The sequence below is a fragment of the Echiichthys vipera genome, assembly GCF_963691815.1.
Source record: "Echiichthys vipera genome assembly, chromosome: X".
Classification (NCBI taxonomy): Eukaryota; Metazoa; Chordata; class Actinopteri; order Perciformes; family Trachinidae; genus Echiichthys; species Echiichthys vipera.
Genome location: NC_139825.1, coordinates 28,048,361 through 28,072,698, shown reverse-complemented (window position 1 = coordinate 28,072,698; position 24,338 = coordinate 28,048,361). Strand labels below are relative to the sequence as shown.

The window sequence follows — 24,338 nt, the reverse complement described above, 5'->3', positions numbered from 1 at the left end:
CCAGAAGGGCTGCAGCCTCTGCTGTGTCAGAGGCAAAGCAGCGGGTGTGGGAAGAGTTCGAAGGAGTCACGGAGAAGGACTTTTGGGCGGCACCAAGGTGCTTCTGGAAAACCATTCGACATCTCAGGAGGGGGAAATGGGGAACCGTAAAGGCTATTTACAGTAAGGACGGGATTCTGGTGACCTCAGCCGATGAGGTAATCGGGCAGTGAAAGGAGCACTTTGAGGAACTCCTTAATCCGACTAACTGGAGAGCAGAGCTGGAGGCTGATGGGGAATCATTGTCAATATCTCTGGTGGAAGTCACCGAGGTAGTCAAACAACTCCACAGTGGCAAAGCCCCAGGGATTGATGAGATTCGTCCAGAAATGCTGAAAGCTTTGGGTTTGGAGGGGCTGTCTTGGTTGACACGTCTCTTCAACATTGCGTGGAAGTCTGGGACAGTGCCAAGGGAGTGGCAGACCGGGGTGGTGGTTCCCCTATTTAAAAAGGGGGACCAGAGGGTGTGTGCCAACTACAGGGGTATCACACTACTCAGCCTCCCTGGTAAAGTCTACTCCAAGGTGCTGGAAAGGAGGGTTCGTCCTATAGTCCAACCTCAGAATGAAGAGGAACAATGCGGATTCCGTCCTGGACGTGGAACAACGGACCAGCTCTTCACTCTCGCAAGGATCCTGGAGGGGGCCTGGGAGTATGCCCATCCAGTCTACATGTGCTTTGTGGATCTGGAGAAGGTATATGACCGGGTCCCTGGGGAGATACTGTGGGAGGTGCTGCGGGAGTATGGGGTGAGGGGGTCAGTTCTGTGGACCATTCAATCTCTGTATACCCAAAGCGAGAGCTGTGTCTGGATCCTTGGCAGTAAGTCGAATTCGTTCCTGGTGAGGGTTGGCCTCCACCAGGGGCGGCTTTGTCACCAATCCTGTTTTGGATTTTCATGGACAGGATATCGAGGCGTAGTCGTGGTGGGGAGGGGTTGCAGTTTGAGTGAGTGTGAGTGAGGGGACGTGAGTTGGGCCGGAGAATCAGAGCAGCAGGGGCGGTGTTGCAGTCGCTCTACCACACCGTTGTGATGAAAAGAGAGCTGAGCCGGAAGGCAAGGTTCTCGATCTACCAGTCTATCTTCGTTCCTACCCTCACCTATGGTCATGAAAGCTGGGTCATGACCGAAAGAACAAAGTCACGGGTACAAGCGGCCGAAATGGGTTTCCTCAGGAGGGTGGCTGGAGTCTCCCTTAGAGATAGGGTGAGAAGTTCAGCCATCCGTGAGGAACTCGGAGTAGAGCCGCTGCTCCTTAGCGTTGAAAGGAGCCAGTTGAGGTGGTTCGGGCATCTAGTAAAGGATGCCCCCTGGGCGCCTCCCTAGGGAGGTGTTCCAGGCGCGTCCAGCTGGGAGGAGGCCTAGGGGAATACCCAGGACTAGGTGGAGAGATTAAATCTCCACACTGGCCTGGGAACGCCTCGGGATCCCCCAGTTAGAGCTGGTCAATGTGGCCCGGGAAAGGGAAGTTTGGGGTCCCCTGCTAAAGCTGCTCCCCCGCGACCCGAGCCCAGATAAGCGGTTAAAGATGAGATGAGATGGGATGAGTTTTATCTCTACCATGCAGAAAACAATGTTATGTCCACGTATGGTATTATATAGTAATAATAATAATAATAATAATAATAATAACAATAATAATAATAATTATTATTATCATTATATTATTATTATTATTATTGTTGTTATTACTATTATTATTTTATTATTATTATTATTATTAGTAGTAGTAGTAGTAGTAGTAGTAGTAGTATTTTACTTTTGATACACTGAGTTTTATTTGCTGATAATGCTTCTTTACTTTAACTTTTGTAAAACAAGACCATATTGTTTACACAGAAATTCTACTTTTGCTTAAGTGAAGGATCTGACACCTTATTTCACCTCTGATGGAAAATGGGAAAGGAACAAGTAGCTGCAAAAATATTTAACCATAAATCTTTCCACATTTAATAACCATCCCCAGAGCGGGATGCACAGGCTGGCGTATTTTATTTTAAATTTACTACACTGGGAAGACAAACTTGCCTCCTGTTGGGACCCTTAGAAACATTAAAAAAAAAAATCAAGTCACTGATTGGACAGATATAGGACACATTTACCCAATCAGCTGCCATCATGTTGCCGGGTTCATAAGGTCAGTTTTGTTGTCAAATGATTCACTGTTACTAACCAGTACAGCGTCAAAATGTCAGAAAGGAAATGTGATAGTTGAGCACAAAAAAGAAAAGCACAACGACTGAAAGAAAAGCCGCGGGACCAAGATCTATAGAAAATTCCTAAATTGACAGGATCTTTCAAGGTTGCGGACTCTTCTGTTCTAGTGGGTTTTTTTCTTATAAAGCATGATTAATAATGTGGGGGGCCCAATCGAACAGTAGCCTAGGGGCCCATGACCACCTTAATCCGCCACTGACCATCCCTTTAAGAAGCTACACTTCCATCAGTAAATCTACTGTGAGCAGCAGATATTCCAAATTCCTCTCTGCATGAACGCAGGCATGTATCCACCAGAGAGCAGCAGTGGTCTGAAATGATCTATGATCTTCGTTCAGGAAATGCAGGTTTGTGAAGACAGTTTGAGACCAGTCAGCCTTACTGTCAACAAAGTCAGAGCCAAACACATATGAAGGGCTCGACAGAATAACAAGGGCACTTCACAATGTCAATAAATGCCATGCAATAGGTTGACTGAGAATAATGATACAAACAGCATTCACATCCAACAGATGTCTCTCAATGTATCTCTAAACCCCAGTTTAGGCTTAATTTGAAATGGAATTATGATGTGGAGATCTACTTAAAATAACTTTCTTTCTTTCTTTTGAGAATGCAGTAAATGAAAGAGTATGAGTCAACAGGACGTTGTAAAAAGCTGGTGTAGCATTTCTCATGTAGTTGAAAGAGGAGGACTGTGGTCACACAGTGTTGCAGAGAAAGAGTTCAGCCTTTCAGAGCACTCCTTGATAACAGCGTGTCCATGGTGTTGCATGGTGGGCACGAGGGAAAGAAACGTGAGATGCTCCTGCACAATAAAGCCTTATATCTTATAGAAGCGTTATCTGTCGACAGACTCTTCATTCAGTTGTTACACTGCAGGACAGGTGTACTGAGGTGTTACTTCAGTAAAAGTAGCAATACCACAATCCAAAAACAAAAGTTGTAAGATAAATGTAGTAAAAATGCTACATTTTCCTCTGGTGAAGTGGAGCAAAAGTACCCTACTGTTTTTCTCTTTTGCTTGAACACGTTGGTCCATTCAGAAGTTACATTTTCAAAATAGTTCCATAATGACACATTTTCTTCGCAAAATGCACTCACAAAACATTTAACACGTGTCACAAGTGTCATAAATGTGAAAAAAAGTGTTGACACATTTTCAGGTGAAGACTTCTGCTGTGCTTAGAAAGTGATGATGAAGATCAAGTTCATCCCAGTTGTATGAAGAGTGTCTTAGCAATCGAGAAGAAAATGAAGTTGCATAAGATGTAAACACCCAAGTAAAGCACAAGCATGTCAAATTTTTATTTAAGTAGAGTACTTGAGTAAAAGTACTTTACACTCCTCCACTGCCGATGCCCTTAAAATACGTGACCATTTCATACCTGAAACCAGTTCTTCATGTTCTGAGGTCTTCAACTCAAAAAGCAAATACAGCTCTGGCCCCAGGCTACTTGAATGGTAAGTACCGTGCAACAGACATCTTACAGAAGTCTCTGGTCATCACCACAGTGACTGACTTAAGTGAAAATATCTGTAATTATAGCACAAATCAAGACAAAAGTCTAAAAAGTCTAAAAAAGTAATGCTTATTTGCTTTCTTGCTGAGAGTTACATGAAAGGATGATACGGCAGCGTATCTATGTTTCTATGTTTCTATGTGACCGGGGAACATAGGACCCTTTTTTAAAAAGTGTCCGATGTTCCCCGGTCTGTTATTTTTTCAAATATTCAACAGCAAATATATGGAGTAAAACAGCTGTCGAAAAAATGTGTCCATGATTAAAAGATTCGTCTGTGATTCTAACCATTCATATTTGTAAATAAAAAAGTTGTACACAAAATTCTGCTGTCAAACACAAGTCTGAGATATTGTTCGGGTTCGGGTTGTTTTTATGTGAGTATGAATCTAAAAGCTGTGAGTACAACTCTAATTTCTAAGACTACAAAGTCTCCCCGGTGAAAACAAATTCAGTTTGTGGGTACGAGTAGAAAAAGTGTAGAAATGACGTCACATAGGCTACTAATAGCTGTGTTGCAGGGTTCTGATAACTATAATTTAAAACAGTACAATTTCATGAAATAAATAACTAAATAAAAATAAATAAATGTTGGATGTTTTATTGACTTTAGCTGTGATAATGCTTCCCCTGAGTTACCGGTAGTGTCAGTGGGTGCACTGTTGTCAGCCATCCTCGGCTTCGGTGCATCGTTCGGGGTTCGATTGCTTTCCGCTGTGTCCTATGTGAGGTGTTTTCAACACTTTTTCTACTCGTACCCACAAACTGAATTTGTTTTCACGTATCATGCATATCTTTTACCCTCCTTCAAAGCAAGAAGATGACAGAAAATGAGGCAGAGAAAGAGTGAGAGATGGAGAACGACATGCAACAAAGGGAGAGAGCGTGGAACATTGAGCTCAATATTCATCGCCTTGACTCTTACACACCACTGTTACATGTAATTAAATTAAATTAAATTAAATTAAATTAAATTAAAATCAATTCAATTCAATTCAATTGAACTGTTACTTGTACTGTGTAAAAGTAGAGCTTTTATGTTGACAGTATCTAATGGTGTAGTAGCTCACGGGCATACTCCAGCACTGACACAGCACTGTTGAGATAATAGTGTACTGATAAAATTCACTTAAGCAGTTGATATACACATGACACATACCTGGACATTTATCTTTTTTTGGTGCAATAAATTTATCCACCACTTAAGTGCAATAACTTAATCTTACTGCTCATTTCTGCCATATACAGTTATACATATTTTATCTTATACGCTTTCTCTACACTTAACTTATCTGATTTTGTTTTCTTTTGATTTTATTTGACCCGTATTCATATCTCTAGTTTATATATTTAACTAAGAGTTTATTGCTTACTGTTTATTGTTTTACTTTCTATATTTATTTAGCTAAGAGTTTATTGTTTATCTTATACTATATTTTTTTATACCTCCCTTGTATTTTTTGTAAGCTGCTGGAAACTCAATTTCTTTGTGGGAGTCATCGCAAAGGATCAATAAAGAGAAGTCCAAGTCTGTCTAAGTCTTAGTCTACTGAACTACACTGACGCACGATTAAAGTATTTATTGGTCTAAAACAATGTAACATTTGTCAGCAAACTTTAAGTAATGCCATCATTAATGTCTGCCACATTTCAAGCTTACACACTCAGTGTCAGTGTGCACACAGACACGTACAAATGTTACTTGGCCACTGGCTGTGTTACATAAGAGTCTTTGCTGTAAAGTGCAGGAATGTTGAATTCCTTTAACTGTTACAATTGCTATTTTACTCCCCTTTTCTCACATTCTTCTCAATATTTGTTTTGTCCCGGAGACTGTGTCCCTCTCTTGTCACTCGAAACCAGGTCACTCAACACACACAGTCCCTCTCTGTTTCCATTAGTGAGTTCAAAAGGCCATTATTCACTTCTAATTTGAACTGCTGTTATGTGTTTAAACTGTTTATTTTCTGCACATCTATGTGTGTATAAAGCACATTACCATTTTGTTAGATTACTAGTTTGGGGGGTAGATGTTTACAGTGAAACGGCAATACTATGTTCTCTGCCAAGTCCCTAGATTGTCCACGATGTTCTTGGAAGGGAGGGGGGACAATGGATGCACCTTTTTTCCATTAACATACAGAATCAGTATTCATTAGTAGTTTGCACCAGCTGCATAAGGTTATGCATGAAGATAAAGGAGGGAATGATATTCAGTTCCACTGACGTTTCCTGAATGGTAATGTGCCAAAAAAGTATAATAGTAAAAAATGAAATGAAGATTGTATACAAGTCACATCGTGTGCTACTTAAGTGCAACTCAAGTCCAAGTTGTGAATACAATTCCCCGTCACTGTTATATGGTGGATTATTTGCATTCACTGTTCAGTGTTGAGCAGGACCAAGCTCTGAATGTCTGAGCAGCTGTCACTGCTCGGATTCAGCACGTCTCTTGGTGCCCCACAGACTGCTATATACTCCACCACAACATTCACACAGAAGGCTGTAGCCTATCTGCTGTACAAGAGGTCAGGTCAGGGGTTAAGGTTGTGGGCTTTAACCGATAGATTTAATTGGGATCCAACAGAGAGAAGAACATTGTGTTCTGGACCTCATGCTCCAGGTTACATAAACACCTACAGATCAAAGACGCCTAACTCCTCCCTGCAGATTTTTCTAACACAGCATTAGAGGGTTAATGAAGAACAGCTCTATTATATAATCGTTGATGTTGCATCAAATATGGAGAAAAACAAAATATGTAAAAGCAATGCTGGGAATCTGAACATTATACATATAATTGTGTCATAAATATCCATTAGACAGCCAAAACACAACGAAGCTTAGAGTCTACAACTATGTTAGTTTAGCATGTTAACATGCTAACGTTTTTCTTGTTAGTGTCTTTGTGTCGTATATCTGCTTTTTATGACATAAAAACCAGTATGCATGGTTGTATGCAAGTGTAAGGTTGTTTTTGCAAATGTTTAAGCATGAGTATAAATGTATGGATGCATGTGTCAATAGTTTTGAATTTTTACAATGTATAATCATATATAGTACAGGTATATACAGGTAATGTTATTAATGTAAGTTCTGCTTTCATTTAGTTGTAAATAAAAGCAGAACTTGTCGTGAGATGTTTTAATTGGAGATAAAGCCTTGTGAATAATAGAACCTTCAAATCCCAGAGGACGGGGTGTGTTGTTTTTATCCTCCTAATCTCACTCTAACAGCTATTCTCAGTGCAGCTTCAATGTTACCTGTTTACATGTTCCCTGACGTCTATGCTCTTAAACACACGGTAACCTAATGACCCCAGCGTAGATGTGTCTCTTGTTTTAACGGAATCAAAGCGGAATCAAAGCAAAACAACCAGCTGATCACATGCTGCTTAGAATACGAGACAGCTAAATCAAAGATACTGCAAACGCTTAAATAACTACGGTTTCAAGACAACCAACAGAAGTGTATAGCTCTATTGGAACAGAATAGATGAAATATTTCTAAAGCATCACTCGAAACAATGCAACACATAATAAAGAAGTCCTGCTTTGTCTTTTAAAAGACAAGCTGCTGGAGAAATAAACGAGCCAACATGATATGAAACCATTGCCAGTGTTCCCTGTTATTATCTTTATTACAGCAATTAAAAGGTATCTAAAGAGCTTAAGAGAAGTTCTTGTTGAAACAGCCATTCTTCACCTCATCCACCCACATACAGACATACTAACTCATTATAATCCATCTATGGGAACTGCAATTACTTCAGGGACAAGAGTCTGGTGTCACGGCGTGTATGAAGTTGAATATGTATGCAAGAAGGATTAATGCAGCCATGTTTTGAAGAGCAGAGAACCAAAACAATCCTACTGACAGAAGAATGTGGTGCAAGGGACAAGCAACAGCATAACCCTGCAAGAGTTAACTGTCCTCAACTGGACTGTAGTCCTCAAGCTTAATCCAGATTATTCCTGACTACGAAGCACACACTCACAACCTTCTCTGCCTGTCTTGTCCTGTCTGGGTTATTTTAAACACACATACTCACACACTTAACTGTGGTCACTGCAGGCAGAGTGAGTGTGCACGTGCTGTAATGCGGGTAAGAATATCTTTCCACATCTTGTTGGAACGGCCTCACATGCTCAAGGACTTACTCACTGTCTTATAAAGGGCTTAGAAATATTATCTCCACAATAGATGTTTCACCCTATGAGTTTGACGGCTGTTAAGATCAGATTTAAAGCTAGTGTGAGGTGTCAGCATCGCACACATGACTATTGTTTTCCTCTCACAGCCTTTCCGTTCTCATGTTGACTGACTTCAATGTCATTTACAACATCTAACTGGCTATTTAACGGCCAATTAGAACATCCTGACAGGTGACAAATTAAGGGGAATATACCGTATAATGCTTATTTACATGTTTATACTTGTATTTTAGGTTTCTACTAGAACACGTTTACATGCTTTAATGCAAAAAAAAAGCATTTTTCTCATTCTGTCTGTCTAAATATACACATATCCAGTCCAGTCTGCTCTGATTGGTCAGTGTTTCCGGGTCTTAAGTATGTACACTCCCGACGTCTCTGCCCAATCATTGCAGCCGGGGAATGACTGTAACGTCACTGTAGCTGCACTTTTCTACCAATATATAATATAGTTGTGTTGGGCTGGGTAATGTTTCAAAACTTTCGATACCGATTCCAATTCTGATGACTCGAATTTGATACAGAGACCACAACGGAAAACCCCATAGTTTAAACAGTGGACCAACTTTGTTGTGTAAACATCCAGTCTTATTGAAATAAAAGTTCATTATGTCTGTCATTGTGAACGACAAGAGGTATTAGTTAATTACAAAACATGTTGATTTTTACCAAAACATCAATTTGGACTTAATATAACACAGAAAATCCAACTAACCTTTCCTAATAATGCAAATGGCCTTTAAGGGAAACCTGAATAATTTAGTGGAGAAACATAACAAATGCTTCCATGCATGTGTATTTCACGATACAATTAAATACTTGACAACTTTTCATGCTTAGGATTGTAAGAGAGAAATAACTTTGTAATGGGAATAATGAATGGGGCACAGATGGGAAGACCCTTCAGTCCCAAAGACTGAGTGACTGAAGTGGCACCTTAATTTAGGTCTATAAGACCTGTACAGGCCTGAATACTCACCCTCTACAGTGAGGGGGCTCTTCAATGCGGCGCTGGACATTCCTCTGGCATGATTTGGGGTCCACCTGTCACTGCACGTATCACCCATCTGTATAGGTATGTGAAATAGACTTTGTGATGTTGTTCAACAGACAACAGACACTTTGAGAGCAGCTGATGATGACCTGACTCAACCCCTGATGGCTGTGACACCACTGAGGAGTTATATAATCCTAGTTCTCATTTGGTCTTGCCCAAAAGAAAACAGGTATACTGTTGGTGTGCTGCTATGGTGATGCATGAGGTCAAGATAATGATATCCTCCTATCATTCCATCTAGAATCTACATCAACACAGTGCCAGCAGAGTTACTATTGCTAACTGCGAAACAACCGGACTGATGTGAAATGGGCCAACAGCTGTAAGCACAGAGCTCAGTGGGTTCAGGTATCATAAATTCTTCCTCTGATCAACTGCTATTTTATTTCGTTATCTGTTGACCAGAGTTCAAAGAGGGTTGCATAATATGCTGTGGCACCATAGTCTTTGACCATGATCTTACCCACTTTTCTCATCTCAAGTACGGTATTTCCTTTGAGTCAGTTTTATCATTGAAAACAATTCAATCTCAAACCATTGAAGCTTTTTTTATTACATTTTTTTGTTGTAACTTTTTTTTCTGGCTATGAGCAAAATGTGTGCCAGGTATACGTCTCTTTGTTGTATGACCTTGTTAATGTTCCCTATAGTACATCACAGCACAGATGTTTGCAATGACATATCCAATAATGTCTTTTATGGTTGCATTTTGCTATAGAAAGGCTTTAGGTTACAGAAAATTAAAAAAACAAACATGGGCCTGGTCTGCCCCAGGTCACCACAGAGCCTGTCATGGTAGTTGGGTGGGCTGCTTTTTATCTGGGGTTTTATGTGAAGATTCTGGTTCGATTCTTCCGACCACACTTGTAAGTCAGTAGTAGTGCACTGTGTTGTACACGTTTTGTACCATTCTTCATTTATAAAATGTCAGTATTTAGCTCTGATTCCCATTTTTTTTCAGGTTAAAGGCTGAGATGACACAAGGTGTGCCCTGCTGGTGTCCATCTGCAATATTTTCATTTTAATTTAATTTATTCATTTATCTGTTTCACACGCATGAACAAAAATCACATGAAAGAAATATAAAAATAGGTGCAAGGGTGTGGTAGATGTCTTAGAGAAGAACACACCCAACGGACATACAAATGGTAAAAATAAAACATAAAAGGTCACCAGTACAGTTTAAATATGACATAAAATAAGTGTAGAAGTGTATTTTGTTAGTGCTTCTAATGTATTTTGGATAGACAATGGCAAAGAAGAATCTAATTATACTATTCATTCAGCAGTGATACCTCCGTGTGTGCCTTTGCTTTTGTCTGAGTTATTTTAACCTCACATACACTTCAGTGTTATTGTTGCTGCAGGGGAAAGTGAGAGTGGATGTTATGTACTGCAGATCCAAACAGGTTTTTTTTTCACATCCTGTTTCACTGGTTTGTTTCACAGAGAAGCGACTTTTCATTTGCAGGACAAGGGCTGCAACAAAATGACTTTGTCAGAATGACAATCAGATAAGATATTCCATAAACTTTGATCCTTGACGACTATAATTCCATGAGATCAGACACCAATGTGCTTAACAGGCCCTTCAAACACGCGCACACACACACACACACACACACACACACACACACACACACACACACACACACACACACACACACACACACACACACACACACACACACACACACACACACACACACACACACACACACACACACACACACACACACACACACACACACACACACACACACACATAAGAACTATGCATTGGTTTGTTATCAACGGACTAAGAGTAATCACACAGGCTCTTACATCATAACTCACACTTACCCGTTTGCTATTGGGGCCAATCAGGCTTTGCTAGATCTTTTGGTACATTGCAAAACCACTACTTTGATCCAATAACATCCATAAACCTGCAATGTTGTGCTCGTGTTTTCCCGTGTGATTTCAAAAATCAAGCAAGCCTCCTAATCCTGTGGAAACAAAATGATGCTTCTAACGTAAATTCTCATTTTAAATGGTAAAAAAAGATGCATTTATATAGCACTTTTTCAGACTTAGCAACCACTCAAACAACACAAGCCAGCATTCACTCATTCAAACACACATTCATGGTTGGCAGGGGCGACCTACTCATCGCACATGTGCCATTGGGAGCAAATTAGGGTTCAGTATCTTCAGGCTACTTCAACATGAAGACTGCAAGGCCCAGGCCTCCAAATATCTTTTTTGTATGAGAAATTAGGCCGAGCCACCCCTGCATTCTTTTGTGCAGAAATGCTAAAAATACTAGTGCTGTTGCCATGGTTATGCATCACTGTCTGTTACAAAAGTCAGGTCGGTCACCAAGGCAACTGTCTGTGTCCCACGCCAGCACACCCACATACATACACCACAGACACAATACAGACAAACCAACCCACTTATGAGTAAATAAACACTAATATTCAAAATGTGCAAATCAAGTGAAGAAATGACTCAGTACGCAAGGGACAGAGCACTGTCTTATTCCCTAAATCAAATATATTTCTGGGCTTCATCATTAAAACCACCAAGCTTCAGTCTTTGCCATACGGAAGAAATACATAAGTCTGTTGATGCAGGCAACAGATGAGCAGGGTTGTTTTGGTTATTTTTAGATCTAAAAATAGGAAATGATAATCCTTCTCATCACGTGCCTCTTGCAATCATTTGTCCTGAACTGCCCGTCTATCATTGCGGTTTCCTTTGCAGATGTTCACTGCGCCAAACCCCCTAACTTCAAGGACAGACCGACAGATAAGAGATTAAGTGACATAAAGCTTCACACATATCAGAAGAACGGACCTGTGCAGCCATAACTTGATCTGATATGGCTTACTCCATTCAAGATCCATCCATGTCTGGGTGTTTGTCAATGGATCTTTATTTTAAAGACAGAAAAAAACATATTATTAAACATTATAAATATTAAGCATAGACAAAGAAAATACTTTTGATTAAACTACAAAAGAGACCTGTAAAACCTATTTAAAGTGTTTTTACATTTCTAATATTTCCATGTTAAATTTATCAACCTCAATTGGAGCCATTAGTTTCATTTAACTAAAAACACTCCTTAATTGAAGACTCTAACTGATCAGTAGTTATTTTTGACCAGAGTGTGAGTTTTATGCATTTACCATCCGAAGTGTAAACCCAGTGCGCTGTGGTGTTGCCAATCAATGCATGAGTCGTCTTCCCTCCTGTGTTCCTACCCTGGTGTATATGTTTTTGGGGTATTGTCCTTTTTTTGGGTGTTTTCTCTCTTTTACCATCACAGGTGGCGGGCGGCATGCCCCTAAAACAAGGTGACAGGCTTGGAGCAGTTCTTCGTCCTTTTGTGGGTCTGTTGACAACTAGTTTGCAATTCGATGCAGGTGTTTTCGCCCTGCAGGACATGTCTTCCAGTTCATGTCAGTTCATTGCAAAGTTGTTTATCCAGTGGGGTGACTCGATATCTCTCGAATACTTTCTTCATCTTTCTGTTGCATGATGAGTGTTGTTGTTTTTTCTTCAAGTTGAGATTCTGCTGCAAAACTCTCTTTCCTTCTGTCAGAGCGGGTGGCGGTGAAAGGTTTCTTCGGCAGGGCATAGTCGAGGTCAGAAAGCTGCTGCATGTTTTGGAGACACTCAGGCACTTCTGTCCCTGCCTGTGTTATGTTCTTTACCTAAATGAAGGAGTTTTTTCAGTTTGTTGTATGTTATTACTGTATTTTGAGTTAACTGTCTCAAATTAAAACTTTCTGTGCTGGAAATCTAACTCCTTATACTTTATATTAATGACATATGCAACGTTTTTGGTTTGCTTAAATGTGTCATTTCTGTAGATGATACAACTTAATTTTACCTTGTGAGAAATTTAAAGGTTGGTTAAAGTAGAGCTGAAATCCTCAAGAGCTGATTTGATATAAATAAGCTGTTTTATAATCTCAAGAAAACTAACTTTATGGTTTGGAAATTAGAAAGCAATTAACATTAATTAACAATGACATTAAATAAAATGTCTTTAAGATAAAATTTTATGATTGATCGTAAAGTAAATTTGGAAAATAAGCTTATAATATTGTTTCATAATGACTATATAAACAAACAAACAAACAAACAAACAATATTTCTTCCCTTATTCCAGTTTCTTACATCTCATCTCATCTCATCTTCATCTGCTTATCCAGGGTCGGGTCGTGGGGGCAGCAGCTTTAGCAGGGGACCCCAAACTTCCTTTTCCAGGGATTTCCCCACATTAACCAGCTCTAACTGGGGGATCCCGAGGTGTTCCCAGGCCAGTGTGGAGATATAATCTCTCCACCTCCACCTAGTCCTGGGTCTTCATGCAATCAATATTAGGCTCAGGTGATTCTACTCCATGCGACTTAGGCCTAAAGTCTTCTGTACATGCTGAAAAACAACTTTGTAAAAGGTTTTCAAAGATGTTTTTTTTTCATTAATTACTATCTGCACATAACTCTATCCAGAATATTTAGACACTAATTATCATAATTTTTAAGATGATTTGACCATTCTTATTCATTTTTTATTGTTATAATAACTCTAAATGTTTGATTTTCAATATATCCTCTTTATACCAGTCTGCAAATTCAATAACAGGTGGCAGGCTAGTGGGGTCATACCGGAGTCGGTACAAAATCTTAGTAACTCACAGACCTTTTACCATAAAACCATACCAAAACAAACCGTGGTAAAACTTTAATAATGCTATATATTTTTTTCAGAAATTTTGTGTTTTTTTAATCTCTTGAGCACACAATGCATCTCTTCCTAGTAAACTCAGAGAGGAGCTGCCCATATCATAAAGGACCAAACCCATCAGTGTTTCCCTATTAATCCTTTATTTTCCCAGAAATATTTTTAACCCTGTTACCACTTTACACTTTAAAATTCTGTATTCCTTTTACTCCGGACAATACCAACAATTTATTTGACATTTACTCTTTATGTTGAATTTAATCAATGAATTTAAGTTATAATTTTAGATTCTATTGATTCTTGATAGTAACGTTGAGTCAGTCCAATCCTGGTTGTAAGACCCTCCTGCTCGCCCTGTTTAGGGGGAGGACTGAAGCTGAAGACTTTTCTCCAGGATGATCAGTCACCTTACTACCAGGTCAAGACATTCTCAGTCGAGCGGCCCCATTTATTATTATTATTATTATTTTCTTTTCAGTATTTCACCTTAAAATCCTCATGTTTCAGTGTCTCCATACTTCTCCAGCTGAGCTGCTGCTGCGGCAGACTTCTTATCTATGTTTTTACTATTGTGTAACTGAATGTGAGGGAGGGGGTGGAGGTCGGCATGGAGAGAAAGTGGCGAGCTGTGCACTTGCTCAGTCACACTGCCCTGTCTCCTGTTATCCCATGAAATAAAAATAATACAGTACAGTAATTAACATTTTGGTTAATGTGAAAGGCATGCTACAGTAGAAGTTGGTTATGGTAGAGACATTGTTTAAAGAGATCGACCATTCTTTAATAACAAAAACTGTTGCCTCTCTGTAGAACTAGTTTAATACAGAAAGCAGTGCATTATTGGCGTATGGTGGCGTGGAATTCATAACAAAGTTTTTGATTTCAGAAAGTGATAAAATATGTTTTTTTTTAAAAGTTAGCATAATTACCTTTTGTCACATGACCTAACGATATGAAAACTTTAAAAACTATGAATTTACACAAGATTACATTTAGAGAGAATTTCATAATGAACTTGAAGTTTTGAAATGGAAAGAGTTAAATTTATATTTAATTACCTATTTATTTGTAGTGCATAAGATTGCATACATTTTTAGTGATCTTGAAAATTGAAAACGTTTAAGTTGTATTCATTTATTGACCATAAGTTTTGTTAGGTTATAGGGATCTTAAAGTTTCGAAAGGGACTTTATGCTATTTATTCTTTATTTTGTGGCTTTTCCAGCTATTGATAAAGAGGATTATGTTGAGCTGCTAAATGTATTAGATGGATTTTGAACTTGTGTTTGTTGTGTGATGCATTTTATGTTGGGAGAATGACTATAATGTTTGTGAGCTTATGTTTGTGTTGAGCTTTGATGCAGTGTGAGTATTTAGGTATGGATGTATGTAATCCAAATTATGCAATATTCTTGTGTGATGCTGTGACGAGCAGTTACTGTTTAGGGCAGATAGAAGCTAATGAGGATGTTTATAAACAGAACTAGACTAAACATTGGCCACATTTTATAAGCTGATCTATGTTTTCTCTTGGGGAGTTAATCTCCAGTTAGACCTTCAAATATTAGTTGTTTATCTTTGCTAGCATATGACTGAGAATAGGCCCAGACATGTCAGAGCTGCTTTTTGTTTCTACCGGGATATTTATCTGCGTCTAGTGTTACTTTTATCTCATCTCCATTGAGTCTTCAGATCAGTCTATAGTGGGTTTTAAAGGACACATTTTGACTAAATAATGTTCTTACTTAAAGGTGGGATAAATGTTATTTTACATTAGTTTCATTCATTTACTTGGTAAGATACAACCTTACTTTGCGTTTCATTTTTATGAGTAATACTTGCTATTGTAAGAGATGTTTACTTTTGAAGAAAGGGTTTTGAAGTTTTTTACTTTCATAGTTTACTATTGTATGAATCATAAAACTGTTGAACCCCAACTCTTGTTCTTTTACTTACAGATCAGAAGATCATGCATGAAATATGACATTAGTAGAGCTCAGAGGCAAGGGAAGCGTTTCTGAAAAAGAGTTTTGAGCAGCATCAATGACTACATAAAACAATGATCATGTATTCAATGCAACGTGAGGCTCCTGAGTTTTTAGAATTTGTTATGAATCTTAGCGATTAGTGACAGGTCTGTGGACTCGTACAGCCTTTATAAACTCAGACTAACTAACAGGAAACACAATAAACATACAAAAACAACTTCAGTAGCATACAGGTTCTGGTCTTATACAAATTTTCGGATATGGACTCCCGTCCCTGGGTATACACTACTACCCATAGGATTAAAAGTGTGGGGATTTTTAAACATGGCGTGCTGATTTTTGTTGAGTTTTGTTGAGTTTCGTTATTACTCACCGTGTACATATAGAAGTTAAATAAAAATGATAAAGCATGCTTTCACATTATTATCAAGTTAAAAAAGATGGCATATTTGAAGGGAGTTGCAGATAAGTTCCAGTTTAAAACTACAGTAGGTACAGTAAAATGAGAGGGTCAGTCCCCCAGAAGGCTGGATTCTTCAGAGTAGGGAGTCTTCTTTCTACAGGAGCTGGCGGCTCATTGGAGGAACCATGTGACCAGGGGGCGGGGGATTCAACTTGTGAACCAATGAGAGCCAGTCTTGTAGTGATGGAACCAGGAACCAGGAACTGCCTTAGCAACATTCTGAACCAATCACAACAACTCAATGACTTTATTGCTGTTTAAATGCTTTGTGGAGGAGGGGCTCGGTGCTCTTTCTGCCTCGGTGGTCACAGCAACAGCTTGGCTGACAGTCAAGATGTCTGCGATATCAGACCACAGAGAGAGAGTCCCTGGCCAGGCTGAAGATTATTTGCTGTTGTTTTAATAATACATTTCTTAAACTTTGAGAAGTACTCTGCCTTCCCTTGAGAAGAACACAACAAAAGCCTCTGGGATTTTTTTCCTAGGGCTGTTTTTCCCCCTGCCAGACAGGCAGGTTTTTAGATCTCAGGTGGAGCGAATCTTTTTCAATCTACCCTGAAAATCCCTTTTCCTATGACCTGAGATCGCAGGTGGGCCCCTCTGTGCCAGGCACAGACTTTCACCACAGGACGCAGGAGCCACACTGTGGCCCTACTGGTGATAAGCTCACTTCCGCTCTTCCTCACAACCATACGCACTTGGATAATTCCCTCTGAGTTAAAACGTTTCTCTTATACAGAATTAATAATGAGGTATCACTATTAATATGAGTTCTTTATCAAATGTTTATCTCCTGTTCTACATTTGCAACAAGAGATGCAGCATTCCATGCATACTTTCCACGCAGCAAGTATTTCCGTTGACTCGCCCTCCTTAAGTCATTTTGTTTTACAGTGCTGGAAAACCGATTAGGCCGAGTAATTTTCACTACGGAGTTCACGGTGCGTACAGTATGTTGAACAAAAAGTGGTCATCTGAGGTTGTTGCTGGCGCGTGTGGCTGTTGGCTAACACTTTGTGATGCTTCCTGCTTAGCATTACAGCTCTACTGGATGTTTTTGTGTTTGAAGTTTAATATCTTAGATTAGTCGTCGATGTCGCGGCTTAACAGCAACCAGGCCAAAAAACCCTGGACTAAACTGCTTAATAAAGAACTCTGTAGCTACAGTATGATGACGCATGCAACATGAGGCTTAAAAACTTTGTATTTACGCCATCTCGAGCACAAACAAAGGAAAAATCCTGACTGAGGAAAGCCTGTTCTCCTGAAAGAGACTATCCTGTGGATGGATTTTGTCTAAATTATGTAATTTACACACAGAAGAAGCAAACAGCTCCAGGTCTAGGTCCTGGTGTTGACTGCTTATCATACTAACTTCTTGATACTGCATAGATACTTGCGTCAGTGTTCAGCAATGTTATGGCCAATGCTTCATCTCAAAATCAAATGGTTTTATTTAAGTTGCTTAAGAGTATTTAACTACAACTGTGTCAAATTTCATCAACACAAAACTTTAACCATCAACCTCAAACGTCACATCACAAAGTGGTTTTGTTTCTTCATTTTGGTGTTTAAGCTCCTGAAACAAGCACGAAAAGCCTTTCACACTTTGGTGCATAGTGAGTTTTCTTCTTCATTACAACATACTCATCTAAAGATAACCCACAGGTCGTCTGAACTTGAGTTCTTTTAGATTTCACTAAGACTTACATCTTAAATCGGCAGTTTGACCACTGTTCTTGTTGGTCTCGTGAGTTAAAAAAAATCTCAGTAGATATACCAGTAAGTCAATAATGTCTCCATATACATTGTTAGATATGCAAAGTGAGCTATGAACATGTTTCCGTCTCCAAATACACCATAATAAATGTAAGTATTAAACATTCCTTTCAGTGTAGTGTAAAGGAAGAGATGCATCACGGTGTTTTAAAATCATGTGTCCTTCATAGCTGTGAGGTGAAAGATGACATGGTCATATTCAACACAAAGGATAACTCATGTTTTCCACAGTATTGCATCTTCTATTATAACTAAGTAGCTTCATACACAGATCTATCAGAATCCTGCTCGCATTTAATTTCCCTTATTCTACTTTCTGACCAGTGAATGTTAATTCACAAATACTACAAAGTGTAAATGAACACAATATAGACAGATTTTTTTGATGCAAATGATGAATGCCTTTATGTTTTTAATAAACTGTTAACACACAGGTACACAAGAGACACATCCGCTCTTGCAGTAATAAATGAATCAAAGTCGGTATCAGAACAGAGTGGTATTATGGAATGTAGCTGTTTCCTTTTTTTGTTTTTAAACAATCCTTTCAAATAAATAGTCTCCATATATATTTTTTTTAACTTTGTAACTAGTGTATTTATTCAATATATTTTCTTTGTATATTCAAAGTTTCAGGAATGAAGAGGAGAAAATCAGACAGAAACAAAGACAGTGACAAAACAAGGATATTACCCTTTTCAAAAAGTATTTCATTTATAGGCAAAAAAGTACAAGGGAGAGCAACTGTCGAAAAAAGGCAAATCCCTTCTTCGAGACCTAAATAATCTTGTTCTTCCACAAAAAAAAAGTGTAAACCCCAGCACCCCGTGGACACACAAACCATGTTTGTTGCAAGGGTCTTAAGAGACACCAATATAAACACAAAATGTCCTTCTCAGAAGCTAAAGTTGTTAATTGCTACAAGGCTGTTGACCTAGCCAGCCAAGGTCCGCTTGTATAGTCAACTTCCCCACTGATAATATTCTGTCGGGGAACCGGAAGTCAATACTTCATCCCAAAAAAACAACGTATGTCATATCACAGGTAAAGCACCACTTCAGGCTCCTAGAACTACACTTGAGCTTCAATTATCTCTGCCTCGCTCTTTCTCTCTCAGAGAGAACTTTCAATAAAGAAACACATCTGTACCAGAGGACGAGAGGGGAAGAAAGGGTCCTAGGGTGCTACAGGAGTCCCTGTGATCTTTTTTCAGAGACCGCCGTTTCATACAAAATTTCGCCTACCATGTATAACAAAGAAAAGGAGCAGTCCCAGAAAGAGGAAAGTGCAAGTAAGGGCACAGACAGCCATGTCCTCCGGCAGGTGAGGGAGAGCACAGGAACCACTACACTGACTCTCCTCTGACCCTGAGGTGTCTGAGGTTCCCTCCAAGCAGAGGAGGCTCAGACCCCCATGTAGCTGTAAGGGCGATGCACCTTAGAGTAGCAGGGTTTCAGCTCTGTGAGCTCTTCCCATGCTTGAAATTCAGACCATGTTGGCTCCAGTCCAGCCTCAGTCCGTACTGTGATCCTCCAGCTGGGAGATGATGGTGATCAGGTTCTGGAGGCCGAAAATGAAACCACTGTCCTGGCCTTCATGCACCACACTGTCCTCTCCGTAGTGCCGACAAGTGGTGTGAGCAAAGTCAATCATGCGCACGTCCACTGCAGGGCTACTGGCCTCTCCTGTGCTGTGGGAGGAGCGACTGCTGCCACTGTTGCTGCTCCCTCCGGCCACACCAGCACTGCCACCTGCTGAGGAGGAACGAGGGAAACCAAAGGCCCCTTCTTCTGTCTCCTCCTCCTCCTCCTCCTCCTCTTTTTCTTCTTCTTCATCTTCATCAGATGGCTCATCCTCATCACCTTCTTCTCCACCACGGTGTCTAGGTCTAGCAGGAGTCCTGGGTGGGTCTCCGTCGTAGATGATGAGCAGGGAGCTGGAGTAGAAGCGGTAAGATTCGCAGGCTTCCAACGCAGCTTGCATTTCCCGGAGTCGGCGCAGCACTGGAGAGAGAAGCTCTCGCCGTAGGCGACGCCCATTGTGGAAGAACTGGTAGAGCGCCTCCTTGAAGCCTGCAAGCGTCAGCTTACGGCCGTGGTATTTATTCATGAACATCAGCTGGCCTGAGTCTGACTGGTACACCTGCAGGTCACACAGAAACATGAGTGCTACAAATCCACATGTAACCAATATGATAAAATGTCAATGCAAACACAACACAATGCAAAGGAGTTGTGATGCTGCTCTACCGTACCTGCATGCCACAAAGTCGCACTCCAATGGAGGCAGATGTACTCTGTTGACACTTGCGAATCTGATGGGCTTTCTTCTCCTCTGATGCATCATCTCCATGTTGACGAGTTCCCATCTTCAGGTCTAAAACACATGGTACTGTGTAGCGCCATGTCAGGTTCTCCAAAAGAATAAATTCTGTGAAGGGGGTCAAGGATCATACAATAACTAAAGATAACCAATAAACTAACACAGTGTACACATGCTTATATTATCTACTTCACTCCACACTGAGACACCCGGTGACAACTGTTCATTCATGAAAGGATACTGTATTGGTTGCGGTGCTTTGCATTCTCCTTCATCCTCTGTAAGTGCTGCTGGTGACATTTGAGACTCCAGGGGTTATGTTTGATCTGTGGCACCACGTTGCCTTTTTCCAGGCTGAAATAAAGAACCTCTGCCTGTTGCTGCTGCTGCTTTAGCTCATCTCGATTATAACTGCAAAAGTGACAACACGGAAAAAATGTCAGCCTTGGTGTTACAGAGCTTATTCATCAAGTGTCTTGTCATTTATGAAAGCATTATGGTGCTATGGCAAGAATCCTCACCTCATGATCTTGTCTTCTTTACGGCTGTTTCGAGCTCTGTCTTTGCTATAGTTGTCATTCTCCAGAAGCAAAGAGGACTGCTTCTTGTTACTCCACTTCAGCATCTTGCTCTTGGGCTCACAGTCTTTTGAAGGATCTTTGTTTTCCAGGTCACCTGATTCGCTGTGGAGGGGGTAGGCAATGAGGCACAGGCTCCCTTCCTCATCCTCCTCAAAACTGACCGACACTACACCTGAGAGAAAGAACATGAGAGAGTGGTTGAGTACTGAACTCTAAATCTATTATATTAATCAATGATTTATAATAATGGGTATAGTATTAGATATTTATAAAATTACCAAATGTTTTTGTATTTGCATTTAAAAACATTACCACAAGATATTGACCCGTTCATACAGGGATTTTAATGAACGAACACACCCACACACACACACACACTGACTCATTATTCAGGAAACAAGAGACAAAAATTCCACACAAGGCTGAGGTGTGTCAAACTGATCGTGGCATTTATTAAGCAACTGCTAAACAACCTCATGAAACACACAATAGATTCAAACCACCTGCAACGACATGAGAAAATGAGGTACAAATTCCACATACAAATTTACATCAAACACTAGACAATCAATTCAGCACTATACCATGAATCAGTGATAGCCTGTGTACATAGTTCATAATACATCTTAAATTAAACAAGAATCATGTTTTTTGAATTTTGTTCAGAGGTGAGTATCAACCACGTCTTTACAAACTCAAAAACAAACCAGAGAGGGGTGGAAGGTCTAACAGATGTTTTTATAATCCTCTTAATGATCAAAGAAACGCAATGCACCTCAATGCCGACGCTAAATTATAATATGTTCCACAAAAAGGCAGCCCAGTAGACCCCCCCCTACCCCTACTAAGTCCCTAAAAGGACCGGTGTGTCGCACTCCTCTCTGCAGGGTGGGGGAGGTGTTGTACTGAGAATAAACAGCACAGCTGCAGATACAGATAAACCACAGACAGGAAGAAAGGATGTGGACCACATTGATAGAGCGAAAAAGTGGCTGAGGTATGGACACAGCGTCCAAATAGTAGATACATGACACACTTTGCATGCAACAACACAAGTAGTAGTCGTCACATTACAAAACCGCCACTGAATAACAGAGAATGCAGCGACATTTACTCTGAGAACAATGTGACCAAACAGAACTAATGTATGAAAATGCATTGGAGTGTTTTTGCATGTTAAATGACTGGCCTGAGGACCCAGCATCCACGTTCTTTCAGCAGCCCAAGGCCCCTTGTTTATGTCATGCGCGCTGACATCACCATCCTGCAGGAGGCTCCGCCTCTCAAGTCTGTCCTTATGGACTGCTGTCCAGTCAGAGCTGCACTGTCATCACACCACCTCAGTGAGTGTGGGAATGTATGAGTCACTTAATTCACAGAAAGGGCTCATAATTCAATGAGACAGGTGCATCAATAAAGTGATTTATGGCGTGAATTAGCCGTATAATAAGGGGGGCTTTGCCACAGCTCCCGATCATTGCATCAGTTTTATTAGGTTCAAGAGTTCTGCTTGTCAGATATGTCTCTCATGTCTGTCCATAAGAATTAAAATCTACTACATCCTCTTTATACTTTACATTAAATACAGTGATTTTAATGATGCCTCAAAGCTTTAAATGCGTTCCCAAACTTGTCTTCATCTATTAATACCTTCTGATTACAGGCCACTATAAGCTGTCCCTGAAATGTCCTTGTAAATGTCTTCACCCTAATATTTTGTGCATGTAACAGACATAGGAGGGTCACAGGCTCCAGAAGTCCCCTACATACTACTTTCCCTTACCTCACTGCTCTTCCTAGGTCTTTTTATAGCCCCACGCTGCTGAGGAGTCATGTATCCCTGCATGTCTTCCGCCTGTATCCGCATGAAGGCTGCTAAGGTGTCCCTGGGGGAAAACTGAGTACATCGTGGACCTGGATGCAACCAAAGGAACACTGTATTCCAATCCCATGCGTGTAGGTGAAAATGTGTCCCTTCTATGACAGACCTGAAACCAGACCTGGAAATTTCCTTTGAGTGACTTACTGTGTGAAATACTCCACTGTGATATGTCTCATTTTATTTTTGATCCCTGTGGAACTCTATCTCATCCTGAAACCGAAGCTGTCACAAAAGCCAGACAGGCAGGACACTTCAGACCTCAGGCCCTCAGTCTGGATGTTCACCTTACTCCAGTTGAACATGAGGGTCACACTGGCTGGGATGGCTACCAATTACTCAAACATGAGACTTTACACACGTCATATTATGTGACCATTGAAAACCGGAATGTATCCATCTATATATATCAAAATAGTCTACATGTTGCGGTCTGATGTTGTGGACGCCATGTTCTTTGAGCTCTTTTAGCAATCCATTACAACAAATCTTCACCTTCCTCTTGACAAGCGAAAAAAGCATTCTTAAGAGGCAGATATGCTACATGAATTACAATGCAAATGCAGAAAATAGTGTTTGTATATATATATATATATCTCACACACTGTCACACTGTTAGCGCAAAGATAAAGAAAAGGAAAGGGTTGAGTTACCAATACAACATCACACATATTGACCTGCAGATTTGGGATGGGGGTCTTACCTTTATACTGAGGGGTGAACTTCCTCATCTCTGGGGGGAGGCTCTTGTAGAACTGGTGCTCGCGGGGGATAAGGGGCTTGCATATTGTTTGTTCCCCAAATCGCAGCACACATGAGTGGCCTCCCACCTGGTGCACGAAGGGCTCAAGCATCACCCCTTTTCCGGGATAAGGTGTCCCGTCCGCCTGCATGAGGGCTTCCAGAGCGGGACTCATCCTCACTCCGCATCGGACAAAAGAGCTGGGGGGACCCACGTCGCTCGGGAGGCAAGAGGCTCGGCCGCTCGTCTGGCTCCCTATCCTCGAGCTCTTTTCTGTTGGCTCGCGCGGGGGCGCTACCGGTCGCCTGCTCGAGCACAGCGGTGAAAAACAAAGGGTGGACAGGAAGGACAGAGGCAACGACAAAAATCCCCTTATTCCCTTTACGAAGGACTAATTATAAAACTCCTCGGCTGGGCTGGATGACCTCCGTGTTTGTACGTGTAATAGAAAGCTACGTGTGCCGTTTTAAAGCTGCTTAAAACGTTTTCAAGCGACGTGCGTTTCCGTCGTCAGGCTGCTACCGAACTGACGGAAGAGATGATCCTCTTGCAATAAAAACAGCAAAAACAGCCCGTAAGTCCCGCCTCTCCTCACAACCAGCCAACCACGGAGCCGCGGCTGTCGCTGGGAGGAGACAAGGCACCTCGGAGAGGATCAAGCAGATCGAGCAAACAAAGAGGAAGGAGAGAAAACAGGGGGGAGGGGAGAACAGGAAAAATACTAGACACAAAAACACAACAGTGAGGGCATGTTTTTTGTCAATGTGAGTTACAACGTTATTGTTACTTTGGA

At 40.6% G+C, this 24,338-nt stretch overlaps 1 protein-coding gene across 1 annotated transcript; it reads right to left on the bottom strand.

Annotated features, from left to right (window-relative positions):
• Positions 1–18,411: 18,411 nt before the first annotated feature.
• On the bottom strand, positions 18,412–24,061 carry ip6k2b (inositol hexakisphosphate kinase 2b). The gene is made up of 5 exons (XM_083939893.1): positions 23,507–24,061; positions 20,865–21,096; positions 20,585–20,754; positions 20,276–20,451; positions 18,412–20,163 (listed from the first exon to the last, which is right to left on the bottom strand). Exons 1-5 carry the CDS (start codon positions 23,718–23,720, stop codon positions 19,534–19,536), a joined length of 1,422 nt encoding a protein of 473 aa, XP_083796019.1. The 5' UTR covers positions 23,721–24,061; the 3' UTR covers positions 18,412–19,533.
• Positions 24,062–24,338: the final 277 nt, after the last annotated feature.